The 18,132-nt window shown below is 43.0% G+C and overlaps 1 protein-coding gene across 1 annotated transcript in view; it reads left to right on the top strand.

The window, feature by feature from the left end:
- Positions 1 to 14,776, top strand: part of LOC132778126 (G protein-activated inward rectifier potassium channel 1-like) — a 43,483-nt gene extending 28,707 nt beyond the window's left edge. Inside the window, exons 2-3 of the mRNA XM_060780793.2 lie at positions 6,950 to 7,166; positions 13,083 to 14,776. Coding sequence (XP_060636776.2) covers positions 6,950 to 7,166; positions 13,083 to 13,687 — 822 coding nt within the window. The 3' untranslated portion in view covers positions 13,688 to 14,776. The remainder of the gene's footprint in view (positions 1 to 6,949; positions 7,167 to 13,082) is intronic.
- Positions 14,777 to 18,132: the final 3,356 nt, after the last annotated feature.

Here is an 18,132-nt window from a genome sequence, read left to right as displayed (position 1 = left end):
GACTCGTAAGACTTCTGCAAACATTAGATATGGCTTTTCCCCTGGAGGTCTCTGTCTCACCATTAGTCTTCCTGGTGTGTCAGAGCAGGCAGGCAAGTGCCCAAATAACCCTGCTATTCTTATAGCGGCTGCAGCAGCTGCTGAGTTGTTTGTCACAATGTCCTCCATCCTTTTGCCTTTGTCTCTCCTTCTTATATCATCTTCTCACTCCCTTTGTCTCCGTGTCTCATTGATATCTGTCATGCCGTCCTTTTGGCTCAAAGAGGAGTCCTTTTCTCTGTTCTCCCAGTGGAGATTTTATTTTTCTATTCATAAAATTGAGCCATAGAGGATACAATCTTCAGTCGAAATACTGATGTAACATTGCTCCATGTCACTCAGATGATGGTCATTTTGACATTGCATTAAAGCAGAAGTTGGTAAATGCAGTGGGGCCCAATGAATTGCCCCAGGAGTATGTGGGTGTTGCTCAAAAATAAATCCAATATGGGGGGAGGTATAAGTCCAATCTTGGTTTAATTTTTTTTCATGTTAAGTTCTGCAGGAAGATTCCATAACTTATTTAAAGGTTAATTGCTATTCTTCCAAAAAGTCAGTTTTCCACTGGAGGTAGAATAAGAGTATTTATTTATTTACAGTATTTGTATTCCACCCTTCTCACCCCAAAGGGTACTCAGGGTGGATCACAATGCACACATACATGGCAAACATTCAATACCATTTTTAAACATACAAGACAGACAGACAAGTAGAGATAATTCAGCATTTTTTCCAACTTCAGCTCCTGGAGGTTGCTCGATTCCGGCTACAGAGGGGAGCTGTCACTTCATCCACTATGACATCGAGCCTTTGATCATAATATTTTCTCCTTGCTCTTTGATCTTTGGCATTTCTATGGTGTCATAAATTAACCCCCTCCCCCTTTAAGCAGTCCCTAATTTCTCTACTCACAGATCAGCTGTTTTCGAACTGCTTAGGTGAACAGTAAGCTGGGCTGTTGTGGCTCAGTCTGAGTCTGAGCTTTCTGAGCCTGAGTTTCCTCAGGACGAGGAGGATGATGGGTTACAGGTTTCTGAACATGTCCCTGTTGTTGATGCAGACAGTGTTGACACTGGAGATGGCGTTTCTGTTTCCCAGAGAAAGGAATGTTGTTTTAGAAGATGGTCATGATTTGAGTGAAACTTCACAGCTGCAGGTGGAGGAGTCGCCCGCTTCATCTGTGAGCTCAGTGCCTGTCGATTCCCAGGCTGGCCAGTCCCAGGATAATGAGTTATTCGGCCTTGAAGGTGATGGGAATTTGCTTAGGGAGGACCGGTTGCAATTAAGAGTACGTCGACGTGCTCGGCTTGCTAACAAACGGGAAGTTTGAGGTCAGCGTAATGCTTTCATGCTAGGAAAACATATTTAATGATCTGATTGAAGTCAATCCTTTGTCAGTGCAACTTTGCTTACACCCTGTCAACTTCTCTGGAATTGCCTCAGCTTTCAAGGAAAGCTTTTGGCTCTTTAGGACTTTAGTTTTCATCTTGGTTTCTGTGGACTTTGTCATGTTGCCATGGATTCTTATTTGACCAATGCTTGTGGATTATACTTCATGTTATTTGCCTTTGGACCTTGGAAACTCTGCCTTTGCATTTAAGACTCTGTTTTGGCTATTGAGCGTTTGCCACCTTATTTCTATGTTTATGATTTTGATTTTTCTTCAGTAAACTACAAAGCCTACAGCCTTGATGTGTGGTGGTGTTCTGAGCAAGATGAATCTATCCTGAGTTTCAACATTAACAGTCAGGAGCTCAAACCTGACTTGAGCTTCGAACATGCCACCTTCTGGTCGGTAGTGATTTATTGCTGCTAGTGATTAACAAGCTGTGCTACAGCCCAGCCCTAGAATAGAATAGAATAGAATAGCTTTATTGTCATTATGCTATTGCACAATGTCAGTGAAGTATAAAAAGGTCAAGGACCACAAAATTATAAAAGAGGTCCACATGTGGTCCCTATGTCATTCTTTCCCCAGCATGAACACACAATCATATGGAGCCACTAAGATAGAACTTCTCCATTTCTAACTCTCTTTACAAGACTACTCAGAGAGCAACTTGCTCAGTTTTCTAGACATTCTCTTTGTAAGAAGGGAAGATCCCTGTTGCTGTCAATGAGATATATTTTTTAAATACTGGCTGGCCTCATGTACCACCAAGAACCCAACCTCTTAGGGTGGCATAGCATCAGGGGGAGGAAAGAAAGTGGAAGATTCCTTGGCTATTCAGGCGCATAACATCACATTTGGTTAGCAGATGAATCGCACAGCAATTCAAGAAAGAATGAGGATTGACATCTCCGTTAATAAAGATGACATATCCCAACAGTGACCAAAGCGGGAAGCACATGTCTGGCTAATCCAGGTCGGCAAGGCATGCTGGTGTTTTTGTGGCCACGTAGGAGGCAGAAAAAGAGACACAAGAAGGGTAAAATGCCAAATATGCCCAGGCTGGCATCTTTTAAGCTCCGTGCAGTGATGCTTATATTTAGCCAAATATCTTGCAAGAGCTTGTCTATTTCCCAGCCTTTTTCTGGTTCCACCTTTCCATCTCTGTCAGGGTTATTTTTCTTTCCTTTTTAATTTTTATAAGACTAATTCTGCTCGTATCTGCTGTAGACACCTTGCAGTGTTTTTCCTCCCATCCTAATTAACACAGCGGTGCTGCTTTTTCTTTGCTCAAGATGGTAGGAAGGGATTGCATGAAGAGGTGGGAGAGAAGAGTCGGGGAAGCATTTGCTTTATCTGCATAAACAGGCCCTGAATGCAAAGGTTCAGAATTTAGGGCTCAGAATTAAGAATAGTCAGAGCTTGAAGTCTTACTTTTGGAAGAGTACAACTCACAGAATTCCTTGTCTGTGTTTTTCACACTCTAATTAAACCCTCTTCCTCAGCCCACTGCACTAAAGGTTAACCAGTGGATCATAGGTCCTAAGTCAAGAGGAGCAAGCTTGCATGAAACAACAAGTCCTAGACTTTTAAGGGTCTACTCACACTACAAAGTTATAGTGCTAGATTCCACTTTAAATGTTATACCTGTATTTTGTGGCATCCTGAACTTTATAGTTTCAGAATATAGGGCTCAGAATTAAGAATAGTCAGAGCTTGAAGTCTTACTTTTGGAAGAGTATAACTCACATAACTCCTTGAATGTGTTTTTCACACTCAAATTAAACTCTCTTCCCCAGCCCACCACTCTCAAAGCTAACCAATGGATTATAGGTCCTAAGTTAAGGGCAGCAAGCCTGCAAGGAACAGCAAGTTCTAGACTTTTTAGAGCCTGCTCACACTACAAAATTATAGTGCTAGATTCCATTTTAAATGTTCTATCTATATTCTATGGCATCCTGAACTTTATAGTTTGGTGAGACACCCGAGCTGTGTGTCTGAGAAGTCTAAATATGCTAGACTACAAATCCCAGAGTTCTATGGATTAAAGTAGAATAAAGAGCTACAATTGTGCAGTGTGAGCCTGGATTCCTGGTAGCTGCAAGAGCACTCATATATTCCTTGATGGAGCCCCCATTGGTGCAGTGGGTTAAACCCTTGTGCTGGCAGGACTGAAGATTGACAGGTTGCATGTTCAAATCCAGGGAGAGCACAGATAAGCTTCCTCTGTCAGCTCCACCTCCCCACATGAGAGAAGCCTCCCACAAGGATGGTAAAATATCAAAACATCCGGACATCCCCTGGGCAACGTCCTTACAGACGGCCAATTCTCTCACACCAGAAGCAACTTGCAGTTTCTCAAGTCACTCCTGGCATGAAAAAAATCCATGATCAGCTTTATCACTTAGTAGCATCATCACCATCATCCAATAAAGCAAGAAATGGGAATAGGAAGCAACAGCAAGATTTTGTAGAAGATGTATGCACCATGCCCAATGTTCTCACCATCATACAGTTACCCAGCTGCACATTAAGTGACTAATCTGTCATTGAGATAGAGAATCAACACTGGATTTTAGTCTGATAAACACCAAAGGAGCTATCAATGGTGCTGACGGGAGAGGTCTAGGCTTCAGCACCTTGGATAGTTCCCTTCATGATCCGCTTCAAACACAGTAAAATGATTGCCTTGCTGATATGGAACCACCAGCTCTCACTGACTGTTGGAAAAGGCTGTCTCCCATCACTACAGCTAAAATAAGTTGAGCTGCCAGCCTGATCTTGTTTCTATACATGGAATGGAAAAGGGCACCATCCCCGTCTGTGCTTCAGGCTGCAAAATGTCTTGAGCCAGGCCTGTCATGAGTGCAGATGGGTGCCTCTTCCTGCCATTTGAAAATATATTTTGTCATTCAGATTTAGTAATTGATGGCAAAATAAGTCAGTACATTGTTAAGACCAAAAATAGGATTTGTAACCAGGATCAATCCTTGCATTAGCTAAATTAAGGCAGTTTCTGCAGAAACCAGATTTGAGGCATCATGAAAAGGCCACACATTGTTAAAATGTATTATCTTTTAATGTTTATTTCCAAAACAGAAGAGAAATTAACCTTTTCTTCCTCAGGTGCCAAAATAACTTAACTGCTTTGGGTTATTTGAGCCTAAAGTAGCAAAATATATTGGGCCAATTCTACATCTAGTTGTGCTTCAACTCGCAAAAACAGGCAAAGGTCTCACCCTGGAGGCTGGGACTGGAAAGCTGACTCATATTTTAGTTCCCTACCAATCCTTTCCCTAAAGGATCCAGGCTGTTGTAGGAAACTGAAATCCTTTGAGTTACAGTGCTTTTATGCCCAGCTTACAGCAGCATGATCTAATTTTTTGGGCATCAGAGTTATGTTCCAACTCAACAGCAACGAAAATCACACCCAAATCATCTTTTCAACTGTATCAGACTTCCAAATGTCCATTTCCAGGGGGGTGGGACAATGAGAGATCCAGAAGAGATGCATCCAGCTATTTTCCTTTAGCTCAGTGGTTCTCAACTTATGGGTCCCCAGATATTTTGGCCTTCAATTCCCAGAAATCCTAACAGCTGGTAAACTGGTTGGGATTTCTGGGAGTTGTAGGCCAAAACACCTGAGGACTGCTCTTAGCTGGATACACAGCAATGGTGTAATCTTTTGGGAGCACTAAGGACCCCAGGAAGACCCCTGTGGATGCTTAGTGCAGTGTGTCCATCTCTGGAGCTCTCCACAGACACAGAAATAGCTGTCTGGTTCAAGGGAAAGTTGCTGCACTGAAAATATCAGTTTTGGAGGAGTTGCAGCAGGAAATATATCATAGTTACATGCCAGAGGTGCATCTCCTAAGATACGTTCTGCAGCATCAACTACATACTGCCTATCACTCCTGCTGCTCCCTCTCCAAGTAAACCTAGGATCGCTGTTTTAGGAGAACCATGTTCATTGGCCTATCCTATGCCTATAGCAGCCCTGAAACCTTTAGACTTATTTTTGAAATAGAATTTTTAAAGTAAAGTTTGTCTACATGTGGTGCAGCTAACATAAGATGTTGCCATGTCAGATGAAGTGGAATTACAGTACTATATTTGTAAAGTATGAAACAAACTTCAGTATCTTCAGTCCATAGTGATGTATGATTTGATGCACATCACATCCTCGGGGTTAATTTATCAAAATAGTGATGTTCATATCCATTTTGAGATCCCTTAGGCCCCTTCTGCCATACAAACTCCAGATTATCTTCTTTAAACCCAATTATATGGCAGTGTAGACTCATATAATCCAGTTTAAAGCAGTTAATATGGATTATCTGCTTTGGCAATCAGGATTACATGGCAATATTGAAAGGGCCTAAATCTTCCAGGTCACACTCCAGGCTATCCCACTGAAAGGATATGAATGATATTTGAGCCCCACTGTTAAAATCTATCTGTATTTTATTATGTACTAGCTGTACCCACCACGTGTTGCTGTGGCCAATCTTCCCTCCCTCTTTCTCTCCTTCTTTCCCTCCTTCCTTCACTCCCTCTTTCCTTCCTTCCTTCCTTCCTTCCTTCCTTCTTTCCTTCCTTTCCTTTTTTTTCTTTCCTTCTCTCCTTCCTTCCTTCCTTCTCTACCTCTTTTCATCCCTCTTTTTCTCCTTTCTTCCTTCTCTACCTCCTTCCTTCCTTCCTTCCTTCCTTCCTTCCTTCCCTTTTTGCTTTTATCCATACTTCTGTCTTTCCTTCTTTCCTTCCCTCCCTCTTTCTCTCCTTTCTTCCTTCTCTACCTCTTTCCTTCCTTCCTTCCTTCCTTCCTTCCTTCACTTTTTGCTTCTATCTATACTTCTGTCTTTCCTTCTTTCTTTCCCTCCCTCTTTCTTTCCTTCCTTCCTTCCTTCTCTACCTCTTTCCTTCCTTTCCTTTTTTCTTACCTTCTCTTCCTTCCTTCTCTACCTCTTTCTTTCCTTCCCCCCTTTTTCTTTTCATCCCTCTTTTTCTCTTTTTCTTCTCTACCTCTTTCCTTCCTTCCTTCACTCTTTGCTTCCATGCTTCCTTCTCTCTTTCCTTTTTTCTTTTCCTCCCTCTTTCTTTTCTTTCTTTCTTTCTTTCTTTCTTTCTTTCTTTCTTTCTTTCATTCTCTCCTTTCCTACCTCTTCCTTCCCTTTTTTCCTGTATTGTCATTTAGCTTTTCATCATTTAGCTTTTTGGTGGTTTTAAGTCCTTTCCACTTTGGCGGGGGGGGGGGGGGGGTTATGAGTGCTGGTCACTCATTGGTCTATTAGGGGTATAGTGTCCAAATTTGGTGTCAATTCGTCCAGTGGTTTTTGAGTTATGTTAGTCCTAGAAACGAACATTACATTTTTATTTATATAGATGGAGTAAGTGGGATTCATCAAGTTACTCCATATGACACTCCGGAAATGTTTCTATTGCTCTATAACTGTGAGGTTTGCTCTTCAATCCCTGGGGCTTTTTCCCACCTCTAATCCCCATCTCCCATTTTGTCTTCAGTCAAGACAGACACCAGAAGGTGAATTCCTGCCACTCGACCAATGCGAACTTGATGTTGGATTCGGAACTGGGGCCGACCAATTGTTCCTTGTCTCTCCTCTAACCATCTGCCATGAAATTGATGACAAGAGTCCTTTCTTCGCCCTCTCACAAAGATCGCTCAGAAGTGAGCAGTTTGAAATTGTTGTCATCCTGGAAGGTATTGTCGAAACAACAGGTAAGAGATTGAGCCCAAAGCTAAACAAAAGCAACAAACAGTAAATATTTATGGAACACATTCAAGAGTTCTGAGTATTTCATGTGCTTTAGTAATCCATACAACCGTTCCATATGGTAAACCTGTATTATAATCCACTACATTGCCAGTAGAGAGACAGGGGTTGAGAGACAGTTTGCCCAACAAGGCCAATTGGTGGTGGACTCTTAGCAAAGATGAGATTCAAACTGTGGATGTCTTGACCCACCGCACAATTAGAGTGCTATGATTCCACCTCAACTGTCATGTTTTTGTGCCATGGAATCCGGCATTTGTAGTTTCAGGAGGTATGAAGGGGCCCCGGTGACACAATGGGTTAAACCCTTGTGTTGCCAGGACTGAAGACCGACAGGTTGGAACTTGGAATCCAGGAAGAGTGTGGATGAGCTCCCTCTGTCAGCTCCAGCTCCCCATGTGGATACATGAGAGAAGCCTCCCACAAGGATGGTAAAACATCAAAAACATCCGGGCATCCCCTGGGCAACATCCTTGCAGACAGCCAATTCTCTCACACCAGAAGTGACTTGCAATTTCTCAAGTCGCTCTTGACATGAAAAAAAGGAGGTATGAAGAATAATCCAAAGAACTTTACTGCCTCATCGGACTAGAAACTTCGGAATTCAAGAGTATGTAGCTATTGGCAGTTAAAGTGGATCCATGGTGATATAATGGTGTAATATGAACGGAACCTTTGTCTCTTTGGTAGGAGGCCATAGTGATGTATGATTTGGAGGTTAGTTTTTTGCTCATGTCTGAGGTTCAGATCCATTCAGACAGTCAATGGATTTTGTATAGTTAATTAGGGAATGTCTCCAATGGTAAGATATACTCTTTCTGTGCAAAAGCATTGTTTTCTTTACCTTCCTTTCACACATCCCAAGGCCAAGCCCTGCTTTTGAAGCAGATTTCATTCTGGAGTTGAATTTCCATTCAAATTGCTCTCTTTGTATCTTTTGAAATATAACTGAAAGTGGCTGTTTTAGTTCCTTTTAAGAAATGGGGGTGTAATGAATGTATTTAAAATCTCTATATAGTCAGTTTTGACTTTTGCAAGTTTTATTAAGGCATTCTGTGTAGGAGTCTCTAGGTCCTCCAATGCTATTCTATGTGGAAACTAGAGAATCTAGAGGCTCCTAGAGAAGTATTTTATCTGTCTGTCTATCTATGTATCTATCGGAGCCCCCGGTAGCACAGTGGGTTAAAACATTGAGCTGCTGAACTTGCTGACCAAAAGATAGCAGGTTCAAATCCGGGGAGTGGCATGAGCTCCTGCTATTAGCCCCAGCTTCTGCCAACCGAGCAGTTCGAAAACATGAAATGTGAGGAGATCAATAGGTACCGCTCTGTCGGGAAGGTAACGGCACTCCATGCAGTCATGCTGGCCACATGACCTTGGAGGTGTCTATGGACAACGCCAGCTCTTTGACTTAGAAATGGAGATGAGCACCACCCCCCAGAGCTGGACATGACTGGACTTAATGTCAGGGGAAAACCTTTACCTTTATCTATCTATCTATCTTGCACCAATAGATAAGAAATCCAATGAATAAATTATCATTCTTATTTTTAATTTGCGGTTTCACTTTCCTGCAGATCCTGTGTCCTTAAACCCAGTAGAACGTGAAGGGCTGGGTGTATAGCAGTTGTTAACTATGTGTTGTCGAAGGCTTTCATGGCCAGAATCACTGGGCTGCTGTGAGTTTTCCGGGCTGTATGGCCATGTTCCAGAAGCATTCTCTCCTGATGTTTCACCCACATCTATGGCAGGCGTCTACTGAGGTTGTGAGGATGCCTGCCATCGATGTGGGTGAAACGTCAGAAGAGAATGCTTCTGGAACATGACTGTACAGCCCTGAAAACTCACAGCAACCCAGTTGTTAACTACTTTTCAGCGGGATTGAAAGTAGGGCTAGAATGATGTATTAAAAGTTACTTCCCAAATTCCGCTCTTTCCCTTCTACTCCAAAGCAAAGCTCAGCTTTTTGTTCCATCCATATATGAACAAGTAGGGCACCCGAACTGTAAGAGTAGCTTCGTGTGCTTAGCCTGGAGGCCGATCCGTCTAGCAAATGAGAGATTAATTATGTGGCTTCCCCCTCTGGTGCTATGTTAATGAATCTTTTTATGCTATAATATATAGAGAGGGAGAGAAGAATGGGACTGCAGATGGGTGGATTTTCAAGGTTTGAAAAAAGGAAATTCTCATTTATAGTAGTTAGAAGGGAAGAATCCTCATGCTTTTGGAAATATGGGATCTTATTATACCCTCGGCTTCCAGGGCTTGAATTGAGCAGTCACTCCCCAGGTGAACCTCCTTCCAGCTCAGCCCTAAGACGTGCTTTCAAGTTCGGCAGACTCCCCGTTGCCTCTTTATCCTTTGAAATGGTCTACTTAAAGGTTCTTGCAGCTCTCTAAGGCCCCTTCTACACTGCCATAGAAAATCCAGATTATCTCCTTTGAACTGAATTATATGGCAGCATAGACTCTTACATACTTACTTAGGTGATCCCTCATTGTCCAAGTAGGATAGTCTTCCAAGATTACTGTACTGGTGGGTCTGTAGGTGACTGTGGAGCCCTATTCTTGATCAGCGTCTTCTCCAGCAGTGAGGGCATTGATTTCCAGGTGGAAGGCGGTCTCGGTCAGGGTTGGCTTGATGCGCCTTCCTCTTGGCACGTTTCTCTCTTTCACCCTCCATTCATGCCTCTTCAAATTCTACAGCACTGCTGGTCACAGCTGAGCTCCAGCTAGAGTGCTCAGGGGCCAGGACCTCCCATTTCTCAGTGTTTATGCCAGAGTTTTTAAGGTTGGCTTTGAGACTATCTTTAAATTTCTTTTCCTGTCCTCCAACATTCTGTTTTCCGTTCTTGAGTTCGGAGTAGAGCAACTGCTTTGGGAGACAGTGGTCAGGCATCTGGACAATGTGGCCGGTCCAGCAGAGTTGATGGAAGAGAGCCATTGCTTCAATGCTTGTGGTCTTTGCTTCTTCCAGCACACTGATATTTGTCTGCTTGTCTTCTCAAGAGATTTGCAGGATTTTCCAGAGGCAACGCTGATGGAATCGTTCCAGGAGTTGCATGTAATGTCTGTAGATAGTCCACATCTCGCAGGCGTATAGGAGGGTTGGGAGGCCAATAGCTTTATAAACAAGCACCTGGATCTTCACTGCACGACAGATTATAATCTGGATTATATAGTGTCAAAGGGGCCTGAGATATGCAACCAACTCACACTGGATCTCCAAGATCAGCAAATGGCACACATCCACACAAAAGGGCTTAAGCAGCTGAGCAGGAAAAGGAAGGGGCTTGAGGCTGTTAGGAATTATGGGAGTTGAAACCCAAAACACCTGGAGAAGCCAAAGTTTGCCCATGTCTGCTTTAGAGCCTAGGACAGGTTCTCAGTTGAGACCAGACTCAAATAGAAACCAAAGTATCCAGGGAGATGGAACATATTTTTTATTGTTCATCTTGTGTCCTTTATGTCACCCATGTCAACAAACACTGCTAGGAAACCAACACCGTCACCAGATGGAGCAACAGGTTAATCTAGAGAGAAACATAACTGATGGATGAACTATGCAAACCTTGTGTTTATTCTTTCTTCACACAGCCAAGTCAATTACCATCTGCCAACTTCCCCCAAGCCAGTTTCTTCCAGATGGCTGTGTTTAGCTGGTTTGATGGGCATTGTAGTGCAGCACATCTGGACACATCAACTTGTAGATAGACTCTTGTGTTGTCTTTCTCATCTCTTCCAAATTATATGCTGTGTCCCCTCCTGGCCTGCATAGACAAATAGGGGGGAACTGTAGGTATTACGATTCAGTGACTTTTGTAAGGCTATGTACGCCACAAGCCTGGACTAACTATGTGCTTGACAGATTGCATCTCCTCTTACAATCCAGCTCAGGCACTGCGGTCAGCAAAAAAGGCCCTGTTCTCTGGGCAGAGTCTCCAGCCGTTGCTATCCTCTTATCCATGACTGTAAAGCAGTGTTTCTCAATCTGGGGTTGGGACCCCTGAGGGGGTCACGAGGGAGTGTTAAAGGGGTCTCCAAAGACCCTCGGAGAACACAATATTTTTTGTTGGTCATGGGGGTTCTGTGTGGGAAGTTTGGCAAATTCTATCGTTGGTGGGGTTCAGGATGCTGTTTGGTTGTAGATGAACTATAAATCCCAGCAGCTACAACTCCCAAGGTCTATTTTCCCTAAACTCCACCAGTGTTCACATTTGGGCATATTGAGTATCCATGCCAAGTTTGGTCCAAATCCATCATTGTTTGAGTCCACAGTGCTCTCTGGATGTAGGTGAACTACAACTCCAAAACTCAACGTCAATACCTACCAAACTCTTCCAGTATTTTCTGTTGGTCATGGGAGTTCTGTGTGCCAAGTTTGCTTCAGTTCCATGGTTGGTGGAGTTCAAAGTGCTCTTTGATTGTAGGTGAACTATAAATCCCAGCAACTACAACTCCCAAATGAAAGAAACAATCCCTTCCTAACCCCACCAGTATTCAAATTTGGACATAGCGGATATTTGTGCCAAATTTGGTCCAGTGAATGAAAATACATCCTGCATATCTGATATTTACATTACGATTCATAACAGTAGCAATATTACAATTATGAAGTAGCAACAAAAATAATTTTATAGTTGGGGGTCACCACAACATGAGGAACTGTATTAAGGGGTCACAGCATTAGGAAGGTTGAGAATCACTGCTGTAAAGAATCCTGCATAGTAGAGGGTTTTTTTAAAAAAAAGAATAAGCAGATTATACACCACTGTATACATTATAAATGGTGCAAAATAAAACAAGACGTTATGCAGAACAAAACTGTGATACATTATGCAAGATAAAGTAATACATTATGCAGAATAAAAGAGTATATCAAAATATGTTTGCTCCAGATAATATGCTCAGATTGCTCAAATTCAGCTTTTTTGCCTCTTAACTGGGAATGGGTAAGAGGAAAAAATAATACTGAATTAGAAAAATTATGCACTCTTTCGTAGTCAATTGGATCATGTCTATCTGCACTATGCTGGCTACTAGGAATTCAGTTCAACATCTAGAAAAATGGTTCTCAACCTTCCTAATGCCCTGACCCCTTAATACACATAACCCCAACCATAAAATTATTTTTGCTGTACTTCATCACTTTAATTTTTCTACTATTGTGAATCGTAATATAAATACCTGATATGCAGGATGTATTTTCATTCACTGGACCAAATTTGGCACAAATATCCAATATGCCCAAATTTGAATACTGGTTGGGCTGGGCAGGGATTGTTTTTTTTTTTTTTTTTTCATTTGGGAGTTGTAATATTTGGGATTTATACTTCACCTACAATCAAAGAGCAATTGAACCAGACTTGGCACACAGAACTCCTGTGACCAATTTATAGTTCACCTATAATCAAAGAGCATTCTGAAACCCACCAACAATAGAATTGGGCCAAACTTCCCACACAGAACCTCCATGACCAACAGAAAATATTGTGTTTTCTGATGGACTTTGGCATCCTCTGACATTCCCTCGCAATCCTTCCAGGGCTCCCAATCCCCAGGTTTAGTCATTCTGACCTAGATAATGGTCTCATTCCCAGCCTTTCTTCTGACCAGTGGTATCCAACTTTTGATCCTCCAGGTGTTTTGGACTTCAGCTCCCAGAATTCCCTACCATTGGAGAAGTTGACCAGAGCTACTGGGAGTTGGAGTCCCAAATGCCCGGAAGACCAAAGGTTAAACACCACTGCTTGTAGACCATGTAACAGGGCTTGGAAAAGCTGGAGGGTGTACTGTACTTCAAAATATAACTCCATAATATGAAAACCTCACTCTAATTCTGCCCCTATTTCACTCTCTTAGGAATGACATGCCAAGCCAGAACCTCCTACACAGAAGATGAAGTTCTCTGGGGCCACAGGTTCCTCCCAGTGATGTCTCTGGAAGACGGCTTTTTCCGGGTGGATTATTCTCAGTTTCATGGAACGTTTGAAGTCCCAACTCCCCCCTACAGTGTGAAGGAACAAGAAGAGAAGTTGGCTCTCCCATCACCTTTGAACACCCCCACCGGAAGCAACAGAAGCCGAAGGGACAAGCTCTCCTCCCTGGACTGTCTTGATATTTTTGAAGAGAAAAGTGGCAGGCTTCCTAGCAAACTCCAGAAAATTTGCTCTGGTAAAGGAGATCTCCATAGAGGAGTTCTCAGCCTCTGCTCCAGTAGTGTGGAGAAAGCCAGCAGCACGGGTGACCTCTTGAAAATCCAACAGATCAGTTCAGTCTGCAGCATAGAGGACGGGGAGGAGAAGATCCAGTCGACAGCCTTCAAAACCAAATCGGAGTTGCTGGCACGGTCAACCGGGAACCTTGAACTCCAACAGAGGCCTCAACCCCCACGCACCTTGGGGGCAAGATTAGAGGATAATTTGCCTGCCAAACTCCGGAAAATGAACTCTGGGCACCTGTTGTAAACACCAGCCGACCCACAAGCAGCCATGATTGCATTTCAAACTCCGGGTTATTACTGTGAAGAGTAGGGTTGGGGGAATGTTGAGTTTCCAGTTGTGGTCGGACTACAACTCCATGATCTCTGGCATCTCCACATGCGACAGGACTTGTAAGACCCATAGAAAGTAAGGGCCTGCCCCATATAGTGGGCTGTTCCCTATCTCTAATGAAGAAGGACTCGTAAAACCTATGGAAGCACTGCTCCATATGAAGGGCTGTTCCTCATCGCTCATGCAGAAGATCCTGAGGCTCATATGTACACTACTAATGTCAACCCAATTTAAATTAGAATAAAAAGCATAGCTTCAACTCATTAAAATGTGGCAGTTCGGTAAACTGTCAGTCAGAAGAATATCATAAAGACTGAATGGTCATAGAATCATAAAGATGGAAGAGACCACAAGAACCACCCAGTCCTGTCCCAATCTGTTATGCAGATATACACCATCAAAGCACTCCCAGCAAATGACCATATAGTCTCTGTTTAAAACTTTCTCCATAGTCAACATATTCCACAGATAAACAAGAAGATCTTCCTGATGTTTAGGTGGAAACTCTTTTTCTGTAGTTTGAATCCATTGCTCTGTGTCCTGGTCTCTGAAATAGAAAAAAAGCAAGATTCTCCCACCCTCAATATTGTGGCGGAATGAACATTACACATAGTTCATGTCTTTACCAATCCACACACTGTCTTGCTAGAGAAAAGATATGCCATGCAAATGATCAGTAAAGAATAAGGTGTTTACTCTTTGTTATGCAGAGCGACATATATACAGTCATGAGAACAATTGCATTGACGCACACAATGTCCTTTGAGAGAGATTCAAATGGTCCTTAGGTGTCCATGTGAAAGATCTTCTTCCAGCAACCAAGAAGCAAAAATACTGCTTCTGCACAGTGAACCGAAATGTGGAACTGTTGCCAAAACTCCCAGACTCAGCTAGCTTCTCGGGCATAGCCCAATCAATCAGCTTAGTGCTTTGCATTTTCCAGTTTACACACTCACCAAGTGATTTTTACATGCTCCAACAAATATGACATTCTTTCAAATATTTAAACATGGTTATCATATCTGCTCTTAACCTTCTTTTCTATACCCAGCTCCCCAAGCCACTCCTCATAGGGCTTTTAGCATGTTGGCTGCCCATCTCAGACACAATCCAGCCTCCCAATATCCTTCTTAAGTTTCTGATAAGGTCTGGCAAAATTTGCAGGTCAAGATCCTTTTACTAGGGAACACAATATAAGTGCCCATGGATTGAACTGTGGCATGTGGCCTGTTTCAGATGGAAACCAAATCACTCTAGGATCATACACAGGGGGTTTATATGAGCTGACGCAGTCCAAAAAAAAGGATCTAAATCCAATGAAGGCATCATTAAAAATAATAATACAAGGAGCAAGCCAAAGGTCAGGAAACCAGAGGGCAAAGAGAGTCACAGAATGCCAAGGAGCAGCAGAGAGATGGCCTCAGCCGTGCTCATGTATAGCTATCTGTAAATGAGCACAACTGACCTAATTATGTCAGTCTTTCCTTTTTAAACCAAACCACTTTTTGCATTTCTGGCCGGGCAATTCTGAGAACCTTAGTCCAACACACCTGGGACAGGCCCTATATCCCAGAATCTGACCCCAAGTTTTCTGCTTTAAACTGGATTATATGAGTCCACACTGACAAATAATCTGGGATAAACGGAAAACCTGGGATCAGATCCTGGGATACAGGGCCTGTCTAGAAGGGCCCCTGGAGGGAAGTGGGTTGAGGAAGGCTGAAGTCTTTATTGTTCCCACCTTTCCTCCAAAAAGACTTAGTATTTATTTATCGTGTCAGGCAACCAAACAGTTGTATTACATTTTTGACAGAACAGACAAACAAACATACAAGAGACACAGGGTTTGCAAGCTTGGTAGTTGATTAAATGTCCTTTGACCAGTATCTGGCCACTTGGAGTGCCTCTGGTGTTGCCGCAAGAAGGTCCTCCATTGTGCATGTAGCAGGGCTCAGGGTGCATTGCAGCAGGTGGTCTGTAGTTTGCTCTTCTCCACACTCGCATGTCGTGGATTCCACTTTGTAGCCCCATTTCTGAAGGTTGGCTCTGCATCTCGTGGTACCAGAGCGTAGTCTGTTCAGCGCCTTCCAAGTCGCCCAGTCTTCTGTGTGACCAGGAGGGAGTCTCTCATTGGGTATCAGCCATTGATTGAGGCTCTGGGTTTGAGCCTGCCACTTTTGGACTCTTGCTTGCTGAGGTGTTCCAGCGAGTGTCTCTGTAGATCTTAGAAAACTATTTCTTGATTTAAGTCGTTGGCGTGCTGGCTGATGCCCAAACAAGGGATGAGCTGGAGATGTCTCTGCCTTGGTCCTTTCACTATTGGCTGCTACTTCCTGTCAGGTGGTGCAATGCTGGCTAAGCAGTGTAATTTCTCCAGTGGTGTTGGGCGCAGACACCCCGTGATAATGCGGCATGTCTCATTAAGAGCCACATCCACTGTTTTAGCGTGGTGAGATGTGTTCCACACTGGGCATGCATACTCAGCAGCAGAGTAGCATAGCGCAAGGGCAGATGTCTTCACTGTGTCTGGTTGTGATCCCCAGGTTGTGCCAGTAAGCTTTCATTTCTAGCACCCACTTTTTGCTTGATAATCAGGCAGTGCTTCTTGTAGGTCAGGGCACGGTCCAGAGGGACTCCCAGGTATTTGGGTGTGCTGCAATGCTTCAGTGGGATTCCTTCCCAGGTGATCCTCAGAGCTCCGGATGCTTGTCTGTTCTTGAGAAGAAAAGCACATGTCTGTGTTTTAGATGGATTAGGGATCAGCTGGTTTTCCTTGTAGTAGGCAGTAAGAGCACCTAGAGCTTTGGAGAGCTAATAAGACTTAGTCATTCTTCCTATAACATTGACTACAACACACTCAGACCAATAGAAATAGCCCAGATTTTGTTCATAGGCCTCTCTACATTGCCATGCAATGTACTTTGAAACTGCATTTTATGGTCAGTGTAGACTCATACCATGCAGCTCAATGCAGTTAAACTACATTATATGAAACAGTGGCCATGTAATACAGTTTCAAACCTCATCTAATGCAGTTTCAAATTGTATTACAAGCAGTCCCAGAGTTGCAAATATCCGACTCATAGTTAAGAACAGAGGTAAGACAACAGGATGTGAGAGAAATCTACCCCTAGGAAGGGAAATTCACTCCTGAAAGACTTATCATGTGGGAAAGATGTCTCCACTGAAGCTTTATCTCCAATCCTTATTTCCACAACAAGCCAGATTTTTCAAACTTCTGAACAGAGGCACAAACAACAAAACAAACACCACAGAGGTGTTAACCCTTCCCTGTGCTATCCAAAGTGTGTGTGTGTGTGTGTGTGGCTGGAATTACATTTAAAACTGTACCTTTTCGAACTTACGAACACATTCTATTTGTTTGTTTATTTGTTTGTTTGTTTATTTATTTATTTATTTATTTATTGCTTTTATATACTGCTTTTCTCATTGCTTAGGGGACTCAAAAGCGGTTGACATATAAATAAATAGCAAAGATTCAATGCCTCGCATACAATAAAAACAGTATATCACACATCCAGGGGTGGCTCAACCCATTACGCAAAGTAAGCATTTGCAGTATTGTTGATTTTGCCCAGGGGCGCTCTTGAGGGAAAACAGACCTTGACATAGGTGAGTTGTAGTTACTGGGATGTATAGTTCACCTACAATCAAAGAGCATTCTGAACTCCACCAATGATGGAATTGAACCAAATATGGCACACAGAACTCCCACGATGAACAGAAAATATATATATCAGTGATTGGTTGGGGTGGGGGGGCACCAAAATACTGTTTGCTTACCATTGAAAATTACCAAGGGCTGCCTCTGCACACATCTGAAACAATAATATATAACTATAAATTAAACCATTAAAAACTAAAAACCATTGACATCATCATCATAAAACATTTTGACATTGCACTGATCCCAAGGTTATCATCCATCTGCTACATTATTGTTATCTCTCACCGAATGCTTGTTCGCATAACCAAGTTTTTAGTTGTTTTCTAAACACCAGGAGGGAAAGGGCCAATCTAATCTCACTGGGGAGGGAGTTCCATAGCCAAGAGGCCACCATCGAGAAGGCCCTGTCTCTCGTCCCCACCAATCGCGCCTGCAACGACGGCAGGACTGAGAACAGGACCACCCCAGCTGATCGTAATGCTCTAACTGGCTCATAATGGGAGATGTGTTCAGATAGGTAAATTGGACCAGAACCATTTAGGGATTTATAGGCTAAAGCCAGGACTTTGAATTGTGCTCGGTAGCAAACCAGCAGCCAGTGGAGCTGATACAACAGAAAGGTTGTGTGCTCCCTGTACGCCACTCCAGTGAGCCATCTGGCTGCTGGCCA

Source organism: Anolis sagrei, chromosome 6, assembly GCF_037176765.1.
Source record: "Anolis sagrei isolate rAnoSag1 chromosome 6, rAnoSag1.mat, whole genome shotgun sequence".
In the NCBI taxonomy this organism is placed as follows: domain Eukaryota; kingdom Metazoa; phylum Chordata; class Lepidosauria; order Squamata; family Dactyloidae; genus Anolis; species Anolis sagrei.
The sequence above is the reverse complement of the archived record's forward strand: the minus strand, read 5'-3'. Positions and strand labels throughout refer to the sequence as shown.